Source organism: Lagenorhynchus albirostris, chromosome 14 (genome assembly GCF_949774975.1).
Source record: "Lagenorhynchus albirostris chromosome 14, mLagAlb1.1, whole genome shotgun sequence".
NCBI lineage: Eukaryota > Metazoa > Chordata > Mammalia > Artiodactyla > Delphinidae > Lagenorhynchus > Lagenorhynchus albirostris.
Genome location: NC_083108.1, coordinates 58,657,365 through 58,674,450, shown reverse-complemented (window position 1 = coordinate 58,674,450; position 17,086 = coordinate 58,657,365). Strand labels below are relative to the sequence as shown.

The window sequence follows — 17,086 nt, the reverse complement described above, 5'->3', positions numbered from 1 at the left end:
TTACACTGGTGTTAGATGAGGAGGGAGTGGAAGAGATGGGGGTCTAAAACTGCGGGTAACTGACTGATTTAGGATAAAAAAGAGGGAGCAGGGCTTCCCTGGTGGCGCAGTGGTTGAGAGTCCGCCTGCCGATGCAGGGGACACGGGTTCATGCCCCGGTCCAGGAAGATCCCACATGCTGCGGAGCGGCTGGGCCCGTGAGCCATGGTCGCTGAGCCTGCACGTCCGGAGCCTGTGCTCCGCAACAGGAGAGGCCACAACAGTGAGAGGCCCGCGTACCACAAAAAAAAAAAAAAAAAAAAAAAAAAAGGAGCAGCTGAGGACCTGTAGGTCCTTAGCACGAGGACTGGATGGCTAGTAATAGAGACCACAGGAGGGGGCACAAGGAAAGAGAAGCAGGTTTGGGGGCAAGTTCAGTGCTGAAATGTTGAGTCTATGGAGCTATCCAGTTAGCAAAAAAGAAGCCGAGGAGAGAGGTTTGGGCAAAATATATAAATTTGGGAATTCTCAACATATATCAATCTATAGAGAAGTCTCTATATGGAGACTTTTGAGGAAACTTTCCTTTTGCTGTTTTCCTCATCTACCTGTAAGTAAATCAGGCAAGGAGATTTTGTCTTTTTTAGCATCTGTGAGTCCCAGGAGTCTCTAGAACAGAAGCTCTCTTGACAGCTTCCTCGGGATACCCTTTCTCCTCATCCCCCACACCTCCACCCCTCTGTAGGGTTTCTGTGTATACCAGCTTGTGACAAGTCTTCTTCTTTTTTTCCTCCCCCTGTTCATTTGAGTTTTGGGAACCTGACCTAAAGTTTTATTTTTCTTCCCTTTATTTCCTCTGGAAAAACAGCAGCATTCTGGCTAAATTTTAAGAAAAGCATGTGATAGAAGAATGAACATGTAAGTGGACTCTGGAGACAACGTACCACGTTTATTAACAGGTTCTATAATCAGATTACATAGACAAAGTGAAGAAACCACTTTGACAAAAAGGCAATTAGCAGACTGAAAGGAAACAAATGGATAAAATATTGGTAAATACGGAAAGTAATGTAAAAAAACAATTTTTGTTATTCTGGCCTTTATTATTTTTCAAAAACTAAGTTTCAAATAAACTAGTTTTAGTCCAATAAACTCAAAAGTACAGCTTTTTATGAGCAAAAGGTGGAGGGTTCGCATATTAGCTCTAGTAAATGTGACCCTTAAAGTAATTTTGAGCTGGGTAAAATAATGGCAACCTCTTAAATCTGCACAATGTTTTAAAGTTTTCAATGGGTTGTGGCATATACTATTTCAACCTGCTTTGAGGTGGGGTAGACATTATTGTTTTACAGATATCAAAACTAAGGATCAGAGAAGTGAAGTGAATTCTTCAAGATCACACAGGTGGTTTGCAGCAAAATCTAGACAAACTCATGCATGCTACTTGAAAATCTACTAGTTTTTCTACTACATTGTACTGTGTTTCTCTACTTTAGTAATTCTCACTAAAAACAAAGAAAAAATTCCCTACTACATCCAGAAACAATTCTAAGTTCTGTTTATAACCCCTTTTGAAACAACACTTGATTATGACTAAATTCTAATTTAATTAAAGTTATATCCCCAGAACTGCTGCAAGGGGATTAACCTTGTATCACATCACCTTTGCAGGAATAAGCAAAGCTGATAGTAAACACAGGCATGCATAACATATACACAAATATGCATCACGCTATATACATGTGTATACATACATATACGTATCAGCAGGCAGACAGTACTAAAAGGGCAACCTAACACGGTTTATTAGAAATTGTTTTTAGTGAAACAGTTTGTAAAAATTTCTAATTTAAATGTGTTCTTTATAGCTTTATCTGTATTTCAACCCTATGATACAAACATAGTTTAGTTCAAAGGTCTTATCCTTTAAGAAGAAATAAAGGAAAAAAGGAAATTATTAGCTTTATATTTTTTGAATCATTAACAAATTATCTTGCTGACAATTTGAAAGAATGACAAATTTATTTACAACTCTATTCTTTTAAATCTACTACTGTTTACTATTAGTAGAATGATATCAAAATCTCTGTCCAAGATTTAAAAGGCACTAGCATCAGGTACATTCTGTGAAAGCGGGAATAAAGAATCACCATTCCTCTGTCTGACCTCCTCTGAGCTGGGCTTGGAAAGACGGAACATGTGCAAAGGCAGGCTGTGAACCGGCAGGGAATGGCCTGGGGACCACCGAGTACAGCAGGGTAGTAGCCACAGCCAAGCCTGCATGGGAGGACCATGTATGCAGGAGTGGGGACTTAGCTTATAGAAAACTGAGTCTTCTTTAGAAGATGTTTAACCAGGTAGTCATGAATCAGATCTGAGTTTCAAATAAGGAATCCAGACAATAAGTAGACTGACAAGCCTAGAAGAGACTGGACTAGAACCTATGGCAGCTGCTCAGAACGTCTGTTTTGCTCATTTCTGATATCCAGTTAGCAGTATGCTTAGCACAGTTATGAATTACATGCATATGCAATTTTTGAATATCTGATTACGCTATATTCACATGTGTGATAATGCAGTAGTCTAAGGAGGTCATGAGGTCCCTGCATGACAGTGGTAAGAAATAAGAGGGGAAAGGAAGTGAGATGAATCAATAGGACTTAGTGACTGATGTGACAGGAAGGAAGAGGGGAGAGTTGAGTTTTGGGTTCCCAGCCTGGGAAGTGAGATAACAGATAATGATGGTAACTGAAGCAGATGGAGCAAAAAGAGCACTTCTGAGATAAGATAAGCGTGTTTGGTATCGGACATAATGATTTTAAGGATATTGTGGGACATTCAGGAGACGTCCAGAAGCAGCTAGACACATGGTTATGGAAATCAGTAGTGTATTCGGGGCTGAAGATAGATGTAAGACTCATTCTACAAGAGATCAAAAGTGTCGTAACCCTTAATCGGATTATAGCTCAGAGGGAGAAGCAGACATGTAAACAGTTAACTGCAACATAACAGGGAAGATATAAGGAAGACACAAGCAATTCTGCTTTGACAAGACCTTGCACAGAGGTGATATCACAGTGGGTACAACCGATGGAAGAGGAGAGAAAAGCAGGCCCGGCGAAAACGACATTTCGCATAGAGGGAAGAGCACTGCCAAAGAACCCAAGTAGTGAAACAAGAGATTCCAAAGAAGAGTGAGCTCAGTTTGGCTGAAACACTAGGTGATTTGGATGAGTGGTGAGAAGATGAAGCAGGAGGGGTAGACTGGGGTCAGACTGTGAATGAATGATTACACTGGGCTTAGATATGGGTTTTATGTTGTGGGCAATGGGAAGCCAACTAATCACAGCTGAGATACTTCAATAAGGAAACAGCTTTTTATTGCTTTTGAAGGGAAACAAATTTAACAACAAGAGAGAATGCTCCAATAGAAAGAAACTAGGAGAAAAAAGAAGTGAAAAACTTGCTGCGACGTTGAGAGTGAGATAAAATGACGAGGGCCCTAAAAGAAGGCAGTGGTAGAAGGTACAGATTCTGGAAGGTAGAATGGTCAGAATTTGGTTTCTACTGTGGGTGTCCTCACTAATAAATACAAATTTGTTTTTAAGGGAGCGGGTGGTAACTCATTCCCTTTTGGTCTGTGTGAGGTCTGAAGTGGGAGTGGGCGCGTGGTTAGACCCTCCCCCAAAGAACACGGGGAGCCCAAGGTCACATTCCTTCCCTGAGGGCAGACTCCCCGTTAGCAGCTCCCGCAGGTGCCCTGAGTCACTGTTGCACCTGCATTTATTTCAGTTCACCAGCTTGCTCTATCCGCTTCCGATTCCCTCACACACAGACAGGGATTGCTCACCGTCTCAGAGTCAGCTTCCTGGGGAAGCAAGCCCATTACAGGTGCCTCAGGTCGTTTAGGTGATGATGCCCAGGACACACCTATATTTGAGTCTAGAGATCAACAGAGATGATATGGCTCAACAGAATTTTTTGGGACTAACTGGTGTGTGGAAGGCTGCTGAAACCACAGAAAGAGACAGGACCTCACTGAATGAAAGGTGACTGAAAATTTAATTCCTGGAGAACTCTGATGTTTAAGGAGTGGGCAGAGGAGCCATAAAAAGATAGAAAAAGATTAGTGAGGCAAGAGGACCAGAAGAGTGCACCATCATGAAAGACCTGGGAGTGGGGGGAATTTTATGAACAAGATGGTCACGATATCAAATATGACAGAGATCAAGTAGAAAGAAAAAGGGAGAGGCCAAACAATCAGGCAATTACAAGCTCACTGGTGAGCTTTGTCAGTGCACATAACGGTGACGGGAGGAACAGGAAGTGACAGAGAGGAGACGTCAGGCACACACCACTCTCCAAGCTGTGGCAGTGAGAGAGGCTGAGCTAGACAAACTGTGACAGGCAAGGGGCAACTTTTTTCTCCCTGGGATGAAGGAGAACCAAATATGTTCACAGTGGGTGGATAAAGGCCAGTGGAGAGAGAAAATTTTAAAATATATTAGCAAGAAGTGTTTTCATAGAGAAAGGTTCCAGAGAAGACTGGAGGGAATGGGATCAAAAGCACATGGAAAGGAATTACCCTTCAGAGAAATAAAAGTATAACTCCTTAGGGTTGAAAGAAAAAGCAGGTAAGGAACAAAATACCATGGACCAGTGCTGTTCAGTAAGGTAGCACAGCCTACACACGGCTACTGAGCACAGACTGACACGTGGTTGGTCTGAACTGAGACATACTGCTAGCCCACCGGATTCCAAATACTCAGCACCGAAAAAAAAAAAAAAGATTACAGACTATCTCCATAACTTTTCTATATTGATTCTATTTTGACACTGAAATAGTAAAACTAATTTTGCCCGTTCCCTTTTACTTTTTAAAATGTGGCTACTAGAAAATTTAAAACTATACATGACTTTCGTCACATTCCTAGTGAACGGGTTGCAGGTGTGTATCAAGTGAGGTTACTTACTGTGGGGATGCAGATCTTGCTTAAAGGGTTCCCATCCAGGAGATACGATCCATTAAATGTCACATATTCATCGTAATACTGAGGTGCTTGAGGGATAACGCTACACAACAACTTGCGTTTTTCTTCGATTTTTTTCCTTATGTGCAAGTATTCAAAATACGGATTTGCTCTCTCTGAACTGTACGGCTGGATCTCGTCTAGTTTCAGAGAGTCCACGATGGCTGCCAGAGACTGCTGAGTTTTCTCTTTTGCTTGCAGTAAAGAGGGACTTGCTTGCACAGGCTGAGGCACACGTGACACTTTCCTTTTCCGTGGGTGGTGAATCTGAGGATCATCCTCCTCAGTTAATCTTATTCTTCCTCGAGGAGATGAAGACTCAGTATCTTTGTCTGCTAATAGTGTACAGGTGGCAAGAATCTGTTTGCTTTGATTTGCTATTGTATTTGCTTTGTTTCTAGTCATCCTTTGAGGAATTTGGTTTTCAGTTTTATCATCTTCAGCACTTTCTTCTAATTCTACTTTAACTAAGTGTCCATATCTGTGCATTTCTGGTTGACCTGGTTGTTGTGAATGGTTTTCCAGACTCGATAAAGTACTCTGTTGTGATTCTTCATCTTCTATGGAAAGCAAACACTTTTCACTTTCAGGACAATGTTTTGGATTATCCTGTTCATTCAGGTTTCCTTTTGGCATCCCTGCATTCATTTCACATAAATCAGAATCACACTTATCATTCAAATGAGTCAAAACCAAACTCTCCAGTTTGTTTTCTTTTTCATGTGAAATAACCTGAATATCAGAAGTGCTATTTTCAGCCTCATGGCCACTGGAAGACTTATACATCAGTTTGCTAAATGCATAATGTGTATTTGGCTGGGAAGAGGCATCACTTCCATTAAAGTCCTTTTCTGATGGTAATACAGGCAAAGTATTAGCTTTCTCAAAATTCGGTGCGGTTTCTTGAACAGTGCTTTCAGAGAACACTGGGACAAAGGCATCTGTCTTCTGAACATCTGTTAGGATAAAAGTATTCTCCATATCTTTTGTAGATTCATTATCAGTATCTAAAACAGAATTGATAATTTGAATTGCATTTTTCTGTTGTAAAATACCTGGCTCTTGATTGGCAACATATGACAAAGATCTATGCTTAGAAATAGATTCAGCATCTGAAAGTGATTGGCTGTGAAAAGAGCAAGGTTGCTGTGAAGGGAGAAAGGATGCTGGATCCTGAGCACAAGTGTTTCCTGGCAATTCAGTCTGGTGCAAGGATACAAAATCAATACTCTGTTCTTTCAATATTTTGTGTTCAGAGTTACAAAAACCCTGAACAGAGGAATCGTGATCAGATGTAGTAGAATTTGGGCAGATGAAGTCACTGGCGCTTAATGACTCCCGTCTATCAACAGGTATTTCCCATGATTTACTTTGGATCACACCAACCTGATTAGACGGCTCTAGATACACAGGACTGTCCATCAAAGTGCCCACTGCAGCAGTGCTCTTGATACCATTTGTATCAGCAGAAGTGTATTTGCTGTTTACAGATCTAGTTGGAGAGGCTGCAAAACTGGAATGTGTGTTAGACGCACTTGAAAGTTCTCTTTCAGGCATATCCGAGGGTACCTCAGGTTTGGGAGAAGGACAAGCATCTCTTGGCACAACTAAGCCATCTTGACCGCTTTCTTCTGATATTGTTTGGAAGTGTTTTGTATGTTCGCAAATGACAGATGGCACGCTACATCTTCGAACTTCTGCAGTTGGTCTCCCCTCATTTATAACTAGTTTAGCATCTTCTACCGAGGAGGACCGGAGATGGGCTGTTGGAAGTCTGCTCGTATACGATGCTTTAATCCGCTCTGGCAGTTCAGTCAGGCTATCTGACTCCCTTTCATGAAGGGCAGGAGATTTGGCAATTGACAAAAATGGTGACTGGGAAAAGGACATTTGGGAATCTGAACCCTCTAACATAAAGTCTGAGTCATACTCCACTGGAAGCCTTGGGGTTGTCACTGTAGTATGGCAAGAATCTTCTGAGCTAGCCACCGAAATCATGGATACGGACCTGGAGCTGAGACCTGGCTTTTCACTTTCTGATCTAGGAGATCTGTTTAAGCTATTATCTGAAACAAAGGATGACTTGCCTAAATTCGCTGTATTTTTGGTGTCGACAGATTGTGACCTGTTACTTACAGCATCTTTGCAACGTTTCTCCTTGGTATAAGCATCAGTCAACTCTGAACTCTTCGACCTAGTAAGTTCTTTATTTTTGGACTCAGCTGGTACATGCTTTGTTTTTTCTTTATCTTTTACCTTAAGTTCTAAACAATTACGATTTCTCAGCCGTTCCTTTTCTTTTTGCTTAATCTTTTCCTTGTGTTTTCTGTGCCACTGCTCTATTTCTAGGTCTTTAAGGCTTAGCATCCGCTCAAAGCTGGTCTGCATTAAGTCATCATTCACTAGCCTCTTTTCTTTGGGTCGAGTATCTTTTGATGCTGGTGATGACTTAGGTTTAGGCTTATCTGCTTCGGGTTTTACTTTGAGTGAACTACTTAGTTGAACTTTATCCTTGTGTTTGTCTCGTTCTTTGTATCTGTCTATATCTTTATCTTTTTTGTCTTTTTCTTTTCCATCAGGAGTTCTCAAAGGCTCATCTTTTGTTTTTTCTTTAAGAGAGAAAGTTTTTTCATGTTGTGCTTTATTGCTATCTGCTATACTTGACCTCCTCTCTTCCTGGAACTGTTTGGAGTTAGTTATATTTACATTATCTCTAGATTTTTCCTTTTTATCTACCTCCCTATCTTTTTCTTTATTTTTGCTTTTTTCTGATTTAGTATACTCAGTATTATCTGATTGTTTTTTTTTTTCCATCAAGTGCTTCTCTTTGCTCTCTGCAGGATGTCTCTCTTTTTCTTTTTCTTTGTCATGTTTCCTATCTATCTTTTCTCTACTTTTCTCTCTGTCATCAGATTTTTTAACGGTCGTAATGTTTTTTATCTTCTCACCTTCTTTATGGCATTTTTCTGTGTGATGTGAATATAGCTTGTCTTTTTCTTTTATTCTGTCAACACATTCACTAGGATCTAACCTGTCTTTCTCTGACTTATGCTCATGTTTTATCTTCTTCTCTTTTTCAGAATTTTTTCTTTCAGCCTTCTCAACGTCCTTTTCTTTACTCTGAAACCGTTTCTCAGATTTTTCCTTACTTTCTTTCATATGCTTTTCTTGTTTTTCAATTTCTATTTCCTTTTCCACTGAATGTAACCCTATAGACTCTTCACTGGCACTTATACCTAAAGAACTGAATTCTGCTTCTCTATCAGTTGGTACATTCTCTCTCTCATCTTTCAAATCTCTTATTTTTTCCTCCCTAAAAGATTTCTCGCTTTCCTTTTTAATCTTTTCTCGTTCTTCTTTAAAGTTCCTCTCTTTGGAGACATGCTTTTCCTTGGTTGATTTATCATCTTTTATGTTTTTCTCCAACTTTGATTTTTTTTCTAATGTTAGGGACTCATGTTCCATACTTAAAAATAGATCTTCAGTTTCATCACTTTTAAAAAAATTCTCTTTCCAAAATTCTCTATCAAATTCCACACTCCGCTGCAGCTCTTTAGCACCATCCCTATTTTTGTATTTTTCCTTTTCACCTTCAATTTCTTTTTTATGCTTTTCTTTTTCCCTTTCTTTATGTTTTAATTTATGCTTTTTTAATGTTTTACCCTCTTTATCCATTTTTTTCAGCGTGCAATCTGAGTTTTCAAATGTTGGACTGTGATCTTCATCCTTTATTTTGGCATTTGACTTTTCACCAAATTCTAAGTGGAAATCTTTCTGATGTTTGTTTTTTTCCTTATGCTTACAAGATTTTACACTTGAACTTTCTGGCAAGAATTCAGATTCTATATTATCATACCGAACAAGATCAGGCTGTAATGACATTTCAGAACTTCCTGGTGATAAACATGTCTTAGAATGTTCTTGTTTTAGTGGTGTTGACTGCTTTTCACTGAGTCCACAAGAATGTTTGGGAGATTTACCAGTGGAAATATGAAATAAATGTAATGAAGTATCATCTTTTGGGCTAAAAGATTTCCTAAAATTCCCCTCCTCTCTGGTCTTTTCTGAACAATCTAGTGCAGTATTAACTGTCAAGTTTGTTACTCTGGTATTTTCTTTCCCCTCTTTTTCTTGCTTCAGCTCTTGGTTCTCTTTATTTTTGTTCTGGTTCTTTAATTTTCTTTTAACTTTGCCTTTCTGTTTGTGTTCATTTGAAACTCCATATTCCTTTCTGGTCTGTATATCAGAATTCGATGTTTCAGGGACAGAACATGGAGCAGAACACTTTTTGTTCTGAAGAATTTCTTCATCTGAACTTTCAGAACTTGAATACAAAACCCTAGATGGCTTTTGTTTTTTACTTTTAAATGATTTAGGATAGAAAGCTTTCTCCTGTTTTGCAAATAAGCTACTCTTTTCTACTTGAGTCTCGTTCTCTCTTCTCAGCTCTTTCCTAAGAATGCGCCTGCCATCGATCATCTTGTTTACTGCTTCCTCCTCGTCATCTTTGAACTCATACTCATCAAGGGCACATGGAAGAGCTGCTTTACTGGGAACTATTTGTTTACTTTCACAGATGAGAGAGTCTTTCTCTGTCTCAGAGTCAATATTTTCATCAACACTGGAAGGATTTACAGACCGAGCCTCTTCAGAATCTAGAATAAGAAAGGAAAATCTGCTGTTAGTCAAGAGACAACTGTCAGAAAAGTAAGACTGAGAGAAAAATATAGCATATACATCAAATATTTCGAACAATTCAGAGAAAAAAATCATATTTATATGTAAATAATACAACAGCAATATGTAAGAACTCTGCTACAGTTTTGTGGAAAAGCCTGACAGAGAATCTGCTTCAGGATGACACCCCGTGACACTTCTAAAAGCACACAATACACTGGATTTACAACAGATACCAAAAAGACGTATCCAATATTAAAATGTATGTATAATATAATGAAGAGGTTCATAACTCAGGGGACTGGATTCAGGAAAACACTGGCTACTAATGTTATGTAAAAAAAATTTTTTTTTTGGCTGTGCCATGCGGCATGTGGGATCTTAGTTCCCTGACCAGGGATGGAACCTGCCCGCATCCCCTGAAGTGGAAGCACGGAGTCTTAATCACTGGACCACCAGGGAAGTCCCCTATAAAATTTTACATATATGTACATTTTCTTTTTTCCTGGAGAGAGAATATTTAAGTAGAATGATGCAAAAAAGACTAACAATCACTAACTTAAAGGGTTTATAATTAAGTAAACATCACAGATCGTTTTATATGCTTCAGAATTTTATTAGTAAAAGCATAAAAGAGCAAATGATTCCCATAAAGGATAGAACTTGAATAAAGGTGAATGGTTTTAACTATACAAGATACATGACTATCTGCTTTACCACCCATTAGGAAAAAAAAAGAAGAAATATATCCCCCAATTACACAGTCAAGATTATAACAGATAAATTGAATAGATACATAATTAGAAAAAAGCTATTTTATTCTTTAGTTTTTTTATTTATAGTTTATTTTCTTCCTAGTTGGGCATCTTTTCTTAGTTGAAATGTACATTGCATACATGGGGCCTCCAGCTGAAAAGAAAACCCAGAACTCTAATTAAAAGAAAACTGAGGCCTCTGACCAAAAGAGGAAAAAACCAAACTCATTATAAAAAGTAACTAAACACTTTTTTGGCTGAGTATTTAATAATATTAAAGTTATAAATTTATTTTAATACATCAAGCTTCCTCTAAAGTGATCTAACTCCCAAATATTCTCTTTACATGGAAATTCAAATTCCAGAAGCATTGTAGAGTGTCTATAAGGTTTTGAGCACTGGATAGGAGCTATGGAGAGATCACAATCTTATTTTCGCAGAGGATGTGGTAATATTCTAAGACAATACTATTATTAAGTGCCAATGAGTGACACGGTTATATTGACATGAGGTATAAAAAATAACATTTTTGGAATTACAACTGCTTGTAAGCATAACTCCACTCCCAGTTACCAATACTGCAATACAGAGTATCAAGCCATAGAACTTTTTGCTGCAAAAAAGGAACAGCTGTTTTGGAAGTAGTATTTATTCTGCTCCTTGATTAAATAAATACAAGAATATGTACTGATATGACAGGTATTATTTTGTCTTATTGGTGCCTTGTTTACAATTTGTTCTTGAGGACTGTTCTCCCCTTGCCGTTTTTAGGAACTTGACTTTTTAGGGTTATATGTAAGTATTCTATTTATATTATTTCTCATTAGGTAAGTTTTACTGGAAATTGGGAATGGTTTTTTCCTTTGTATATCCCACAAAACCTTAATTCGACACTTAGAATCAATCTTAAGTAAATATTTATTATGCTCCTCCAGCCACAGAGTGCTAGGTGCTACAGGTGACATGATGAAAAGAACACAGTCCTGCGCTGTAACAGTTACACAACCTGAAAATTGCTAAAATGGCAGTGGGCACTAGGTCCAAAGGGTGCACTTGGGAAAGAGTCAGTATACTGGGAGAAGTGAAGGGAAGCAGGCTTCTCAAAGCAACAGCACTGAACCGAGGCAGGAAGGATGTATAGGAAGTTCAGGTAGGCTTTAACGGCATGAAAACAAATATTATGAAAATAAGGAGCTCAAACCACAGTATGTCCCATTTAATATATGGCTTTTTTTCATTGAACAGTCGTAGATATTTTCTTTTGAAGTTGCATTTTCTTTATTACTGTTTTTAAGGGCTGTATATTACATGGAGTTAATGTGTAATCATTTAAACGGATCCTCCTGAGGGGACATTCAGGTTGTCCTAATTATTTGATATTATACTTAATAATTTAGAAAAAACTTTTGTATAGCTTATCAGTTGAAAATAGCAGTATATAAATTTGTCTGTGTGTGTGTATGTAGGGAAAAAGAAATGAGAGAAATACATCAAAATAGTATCCATATTAAACTCTGGCCAGAGGAATTATGCCTTTTTATTTTTTTTCAAGTTTTGTTGTATTTTCCAAATTCCTAGCCTAACACATGTATTAGTTTTAACATCAGAAAAAATATTTTTAAAAACTACACTAATAGGTATAAAATGGTACCACTATTTGTTCGATTTTTTGATTACAGGTGTGGCTCATTTTTCCATGTGTTTGTATTTCTCCTGTGTTAACATCACTTTATAATTTCTTCATCCTATTTTCTTCTGGTCTTCTTTGCCTATGCATATTAATATATTACTTAAATTATACTACACACATACTCCTGTGTATGTTTCAATCACTATATCATAGTGCTTACCATTCTGAATATACATATTAAAGGTCAAATGCACATTCTCTGAGTTACACACATACGTGTACCTGAGAGATGTAAGGTTGTCATCTGTGCTCCTGATTCATCAACTGAAGGTAATTAAGCAATGCTCTCCAACACAGATATGTTTTTTCCCCCATGGTTCTTTTAAAGAGACTCCTACTTTTTTAAAAGGGAAAAACATAAGTTCTAAAGTGAATAAGTTAGCCTCATGGTACATGATATGTCCGTGATGAAGAGTGTGGAATTACCCCAGGGAAGGATAGCAGCCTGGCTCTGGTCACTGAGTTGCACCTGCCCAACAGGCTCACTCCTCTCTGCACGTGATTCTCAGCACCAGCAGCAACGACCCTGCATGGTTCTCATGAAGCTGGCTAGTCTGTGACCCCAGCAAAGATACTACAATTCTGTGATGCCATTTCACTGTCAGACCAGGCTGAAACCCTTTTCTTCCCTAAGCAGTCCAAACCTTTTTGATTTACTTTACCCAGGACTATAGATCAAGCTGGTCTTGGAATTCTAGTGCAGTAGTAGCTTAAAAAAAAAGTTTGCTCTGCCTCCCTTAGGAGATGATTGCTTAGAGTAAGAAATTCACCTAGAATCCAAATCCTCAAATCCTTGTTCTCAAAATGGCCATGGTTATCATTATACTGCATTATTTTCTAATCTGTTGCAATCTTTTTAGTCTTTAATATCTATTTAGTCACTAAATTTGAACTCGTATTTAAAACATTTTACCAAATTATTTCTGATAAAAAGCTCCTTTAAAAAATGTTTATGTTTAGCATCTCAACAATTTTATTTGGGAAACTAGGAAGAAAAGTGAGAAATAAGCAATCATTAAAACATTAAATTTTTCATTAAAACATTTTTCTTCTCCATGCAAAAATGCTAAATAACAAAATGAAACTTAATTGTTAAAAAACAAACACATTTGGAAGTTGCTCTGTACCTCTCAAGGCACTCTAAGATATTTGCAACTAACACTAGTGACATTTAAAGAATAGCTAAATGTTACTTGAGATCACAATTATCCTTAGGCTTGACTTTTCCCCTACTGAGGCTACCATAAATTTCCATCTTATCTTGTATGGAATCCAAAAGGAACAGATGTGACCAATGCAGGAAGATGACAGTATATAAAGTAAATCCCTCCTCCTTCAAAATCTCTCCAAAATAACCAGCATGCATTTGACGAAGCAATTATATTTCACATGCCTAATAAGAAAATCAACAGATTCTGGGCTTTTAAAATAGTCTGATTATATTAATGATTACACATCTTCAGGAAACATAACTATATTCTACTAAAGTCACATATACTTCGGGAGTGGGTGATGACAAAACAAAACTAAATATACCATGACCCTAAACTTAAAGAACTTATAGGCAAGTCCAAGTCTCTACTTTTCCTCTGAGATTCAACTGCCTAACCTGGAACTTCTTGGACTCCTTTCAACCACCCTAATTCAAGACTGAACACATTCAACTCATTACTTTCTCTCCCACAACTGCTTCCTCTTGCTGCTAAAAGCCAATGTTTTCCCACCTCTGGCATGTCAACAACCCACTTATGCAAAATAAAAACCTCAGAGTCTTTTGCAACTCTCTCAATTCCTCAGCTTCCAAATTCAACCATTCAAGTGTCACTCTCTGGACTATCTCTTACATCCATCTTCTCTCGATCCCCATGGCCACTGTCCCAGCTCAGGTCCTCACCAGTGCTTGCCTAGATCAGTTATCACCTGAAATCACAATGTGGCCAGCATTACAGATCATATCATATTTCTTCTCATCTGAGGGTTCCTGCCTCTAGGATAAAAGACTTCCCCAAATCTGAAGCACTATCTCTACTACTACTACCATCAACTATTAATACCATCAATTATTATCCCCATTTAAGAGACATGTAAACAGAGTAAGAGCTAATAAGTAGCTTGTCCAAGGTCACCTCACCATGAAGGGCTATATCCTGGGGTGTCTTCATCCGCCTTCAGAGTGTGTTCTACACATAATCTCCCATCTTTCATTCCTTCTTGCTATTCACATTTGCCATACCAGTGTATTACTTCCTATTCCCCAAACTTCTATGCACATTTATGTAGATTCTCATCAGTTACTTTTTTAAAAAAACTGAAGTATAGTTGATTTACAATATTGTGTTAGTTTCAGGTAACTCAGTTTTATATACATATGTATGTATTTTTTTCCATCTTTTCCATTATAGGTAGTTATAAGATATTGAATATAGTTCTCTGTATAAATCCTTGTTGTTTATCTATTTTGAATATAGTGGTGTGTATCTGTTAATCTCAACCTCTAATCTACCCCACCCCCACTTTCCCCTTTGGTAACCATAAATTTGTGTTCTATGTCTGTGAGTCCGTTTCTGTGTTGTAAATAAGCTCATTTGTATCATTTATTTTAGATTCCAAAGATTAAATATCATATATTTGTCTTTACTCAGTTACTCTTTATTATTTTCCAACTACTTAACTAGAAGATATTTTAGATTATTGGTCAAGGAGAGGTGCAGTTCAAGAATTTATATTTTAGGAAGGGCATAGGGGCAGGAATCTGTTGTGGGGAGGAGGCTGGGTAGGGGACTTGTCTTGAGGCTACGTTTGCATTGGTATTTACTTATATGTTTATTTGGATTGATCTGGAAGGAGGTAAAGTTAACTTCTCATTTACCCCTGGGAACATCACTGGTTTGAAACCATTCCAAAAGATGTGTATATTTTATTGCTGCTATTCTGATCACTGGGATTTGGGAGGTCAAAGATCGTTTCCCAGGAAAGTCAAGGGGCAAAGAGAAGACTATCTGTTCTACAATATCCCCTATGCATTCCACCTATTCTAGATGAATATGTGCTTAAATATATGCACGCGCATGCGCGCACACTTCAGCTTCTTGTAAACTTATAAAAGTATACTACTTTATTAATAAGCACCTGTGTAAATTATAACACCTGGAGAATGAAAAAATTAGGTATTATCTATTTGTGGGACGGATGATGGTAGGGATAGTAGTGCATTTACTGAGAATAAAAAGGCCTGTTGATGGAATTTGGGAGTTCTTTGTGGGAAGATAACCTCCAGTGAGGTAACTCTACTGTTCTGTTTTTCACTTACCCAACAGATACTTCAAATACAAGTCTGTGACTTATATTTAGGGACTTCTGTAATACCTCGCATGTGCAGATACTTAATAAATGTAGAATGAGTATACAACTAGAGGATTTCAGAACTGGATTAAGACGTCAAGAAATCAAGTCGGGGTGCTTATACTGGACAGACAGAAGGACTGTAGAAAGGAACAGAAACATGTAACACAAGTAGAAACTAACACACTACTGTAAAGCAATTATGCTCCACTGAAGACGTTAAAAAAAAAGCCATGTAACACAAATTTATCCACTTTACAATTTTGTTTAACGTCCAAGTGCCATTGACTACTACTACTGTCTGACTCATTCATTGCTGACGTCTTCTTAAAGTCAGCACTTTGAAGAGGTGGCAACCACTTCACCCACACGGTATCAGTTCCCACAGCACTGGTCACGTGGAGATTAGGTCTGTCACTTGAACGGCTTTCAGCCACCCTTAGATTTTGTATAGCCTGCACTTTCACACCTTATGCACTAACACTTCCAATATTCTTCCTATACTGAGCGCATGCTTTTATACATCAGCTGCTGAACCTTTTTGAGTCAGCCAGAAATTTACTTTTAAACAATGGCACCATCTTTATATAGTGTGGTGTCTGTACAATTATTTGAGTACATATGTATTTTGTATTTTATGAAAATGGAAAAATTAGCCCCCTTCAGAAGCTGAAATAAAGACTGTTCAATTGTGAAGAAAAGGAAAATTAGAGAACCCATATAAATACTAGATATATATTAGAGTGTGTCACATTTTGAAAAGCAGTGATGAAAAATAAGGTTTAAAATTACAGGCAATATCAGCATGTAAAATATTTAGATAATGTATACAGAGTTTATGCCAATACTAAGTGCTAGAAATTAGTTTCAAAAGGAGCCTAATGTTCACCTCTGTCTTGACAAAAATTAAGAAAATTGATCAGAACCATTAAAATAATCTCCTGCTCAACCTGTGGCTAAATCCCTTTGTAATCACCACAAGCAACTCTTCCTTTCCAGTATTAAAGTCAGTTTACCACTAAACTCATTGTAGGTTAACAAAGAAAATGTGAAATTGAGATAAGAAAAATACTTGGAAAATAGTTTTCCTTAACTAAAATCATGGAGATGCAATGAGCAAAATCCAGACTTTGGGAAAAACTGCCAGGCACATGATTTTTTCAACAACAGAAGAATACAAGAACGTAAGAATGGAAGGGAATATTTACAGATTAAAAGATACTCAAACATCTCACCCAACTGCAATATATGGACTTCATTTGGATTCAGACTTTGAAAAAGTTGAAAAAAACTTATGATTTTATGAGGCAATGAGAACTTGGAACAATAACCAAATATTTACTAGGAATCCAGTTTAGTTAGCTTAGGTATGATACTGATATTATGTTTTTTTTTAATTCCTATCTTTTAAGAGGTACCTACTAAAACATTTTCTAATAAAATGACTTCAAAGATGGGATAGGGAAGAATGGATAGAACAAAATAAGATTGGCCATAAGGTGGTAATGATTAAAAGTGGGTAATAAGTATACATGGGTTCGTAATACTACTCCTCTTTCTGCTCTGTACTTTCACTATAGAGATTAAAAATTAAAAATTTCTATATTGGGCTT

The 17,086-nt window shown here is 37.6% G+C and overlaps 1 protein-coding gene across 7 annotated transcripts in view; it reads right to left on the bottom strand.

Annotated features, from left to right (window-relative positions):
* Positions 1-17,086, bottom strand: part of ANKRD12 (ankyrin repeat domain 12) — a 116,031-nt gene that overhangs the window by 14,574 nt on the left and 84,371 nt on the right. For all 7 annotated transcript variants that reach the window (XR_009534913.1, XM_060121974.1, XM_060121976.1 and 4 more), the window contains one exon: positions 4,953-9,664. Coding sequence is in view for 6 of the 7 variants with exons in the window: in XM_060121974.1 (XP_059977957.1) it covers positions 4,953-9,664 (4,712 nt within the window). In the remaining variant the exon portion in view is untranslated. The remainder of the gene's footprint in view (positions 1-4,952; positions 9,665-17,086) is intronic.